This window comes from Condylura cristata, unplaced genomic scaffold (assembly GCF_000260355.1).
Source record: "Condylura cristata isolate star-nosed mole 26May11 unplaced genomic scaffold, ConCri1.0 scaffold00028, whole genome shotgun sequence".
Taxonomy (NCBI): Eukaryota; Metazoa; Chordata; class Mammalia; order Eulipotyphla; family Talpidae; genus Condylura; species Condylura cristata.
In genome coordinates, this window is record NW_004567129.1 from 1,968,221 (window position 1) to 1,969,522 (window position 1,302).

At 55.8% G+C, this 1,302-nt stretch overlaps 1 protein-coding gene across 1 annotated transcript in view; it reads right to left on the reverse strand.

The window, feature by feature from the left end:
- The window catches only part of ABCC11 (ATP-binding cassette, sub-family C (CFTR/MRP), member 11), a 52,085-nt gene that overhangs the window by 1,870 nt on the left and 48,913 nt on the right, over positions 1-1,302 (reverse strand). The window contains exons 26-27 of the mRNA XM_004690145.1: positions 1,186-1,264; positions 502-615 (exon numbers count right to left, since the gene is read on the reverse strand). Of these exons, the coding sequence (XP_004690202.1) occupies positions 502-615; positions 1,186-1,264 (193 nt within the window). The remainder of the gene's footprint in view (positions 1-501; positions 616-1,185; positions 1,265-1,302) is intronic.

The window sequence follows — 1,302 nt, forward strand, 5'->3', positions numbered from 1 at the left end:
TGCTTATGTGAAGGTTCACTATTAACTAGCCCCGGTCATTAATTACCTGAAATTACTGGCAAAGTTCTTGGAAACCTCCAAGAAATACATGCAAATGAAACTTTGCAAAAATACGTCCTTTGGCCCTGACACAGCTGTCATGTGACTCCTCCTGCTAATAAAGCCAGCTTTTCAAAAGAAAGTCCAGGAGACAAATTTTAAATTGATAAGTTTCTACCCTTTGAGGTTTTTGCAGGATAAGAGCATCTTGACTTGGTCCAAGGGCACCATTCCGGCTTCTCTGCGGGCTGCGAGGTTGGAGGGAATCAGGGCTAAGAACCCCCAACCTGCTGCGCCACACCCTGGTCACGTGTGCAGGGGGGCCCGGTGGGAGGGGCAAGCTCTTTGGGTTCCCATGGAAAGCACAGCCAGCACCGTGCCCAATCCCTGCGGTGACGGAGGGAGAACAGGTCAGCGGTGGGGCGCGGTGCCATAGAGACACCCCTCCTGCGTCCTGCTCACCTTGGAGTTGCGAAGGAGGGCCCGGGCGATGCACAGCAGCTGCCTCTCTCCCACAGAGAAGTTGTTGCCATTTTCCACCACTCCTGCAAGCAGCCTCCCGGGGAACCTTGAGATCTGTAATATGGGGGAGATAAGAGACAGGCCATGTTGGCCATCGAGGGGCGCCATCTGAGCTGACCCCGCAGACCCCTCCCCTCTCACTTTATAACTGGCTGGGTCTCTCCAGCCTGCCCAGCATTCTCACCCGTGGCTGTCCTTCCACCGCCATCCCTGGGTCTTTGCCAGGAAAGTTCTCTCAAAGGTCTAGACCCTGCTGGCCCCTCAGTATTTAGCCTCCATCCACATGTCCTGTCCTTAAAGAGCCCCTCCCCCTGAAAGGAGCTGCGCCCAGTGAGGTGTCTGTTGGCCCTGTGGCCACGGCAACAGCCCAGGAGCACCTCATGTGTTTCTTTGCTGGCTTTGCCTCCCCCTTGAGTGTGAGTCCTGAGACCGAGCCCCTTCTGTGTGCCTGAGCTGAGCTCACGGCGGTGTCCAGAGCCTTCAGCCTCGATGCAGAATCACAGATCACCTGGTGTCCGTGAGGTCGCACAGCCCAAGCCGGAGGCAGCAGCATCTGGACCACCCGAGTAGGCTCCCATTGCAGAGGCAAGTGGAGGCCAGAAAGCAGGTCTCGGTGCCACCTACCGTCTTGGTCAGGAATGTCTTCTCCAAGACATCCCAGATCTGCTCATCTGTGTAGCAGTCAAAGGGGTCTAGGTTGAATCTGCCGGTGAGCAGAAAAAGACGTATTTAGCCATCACG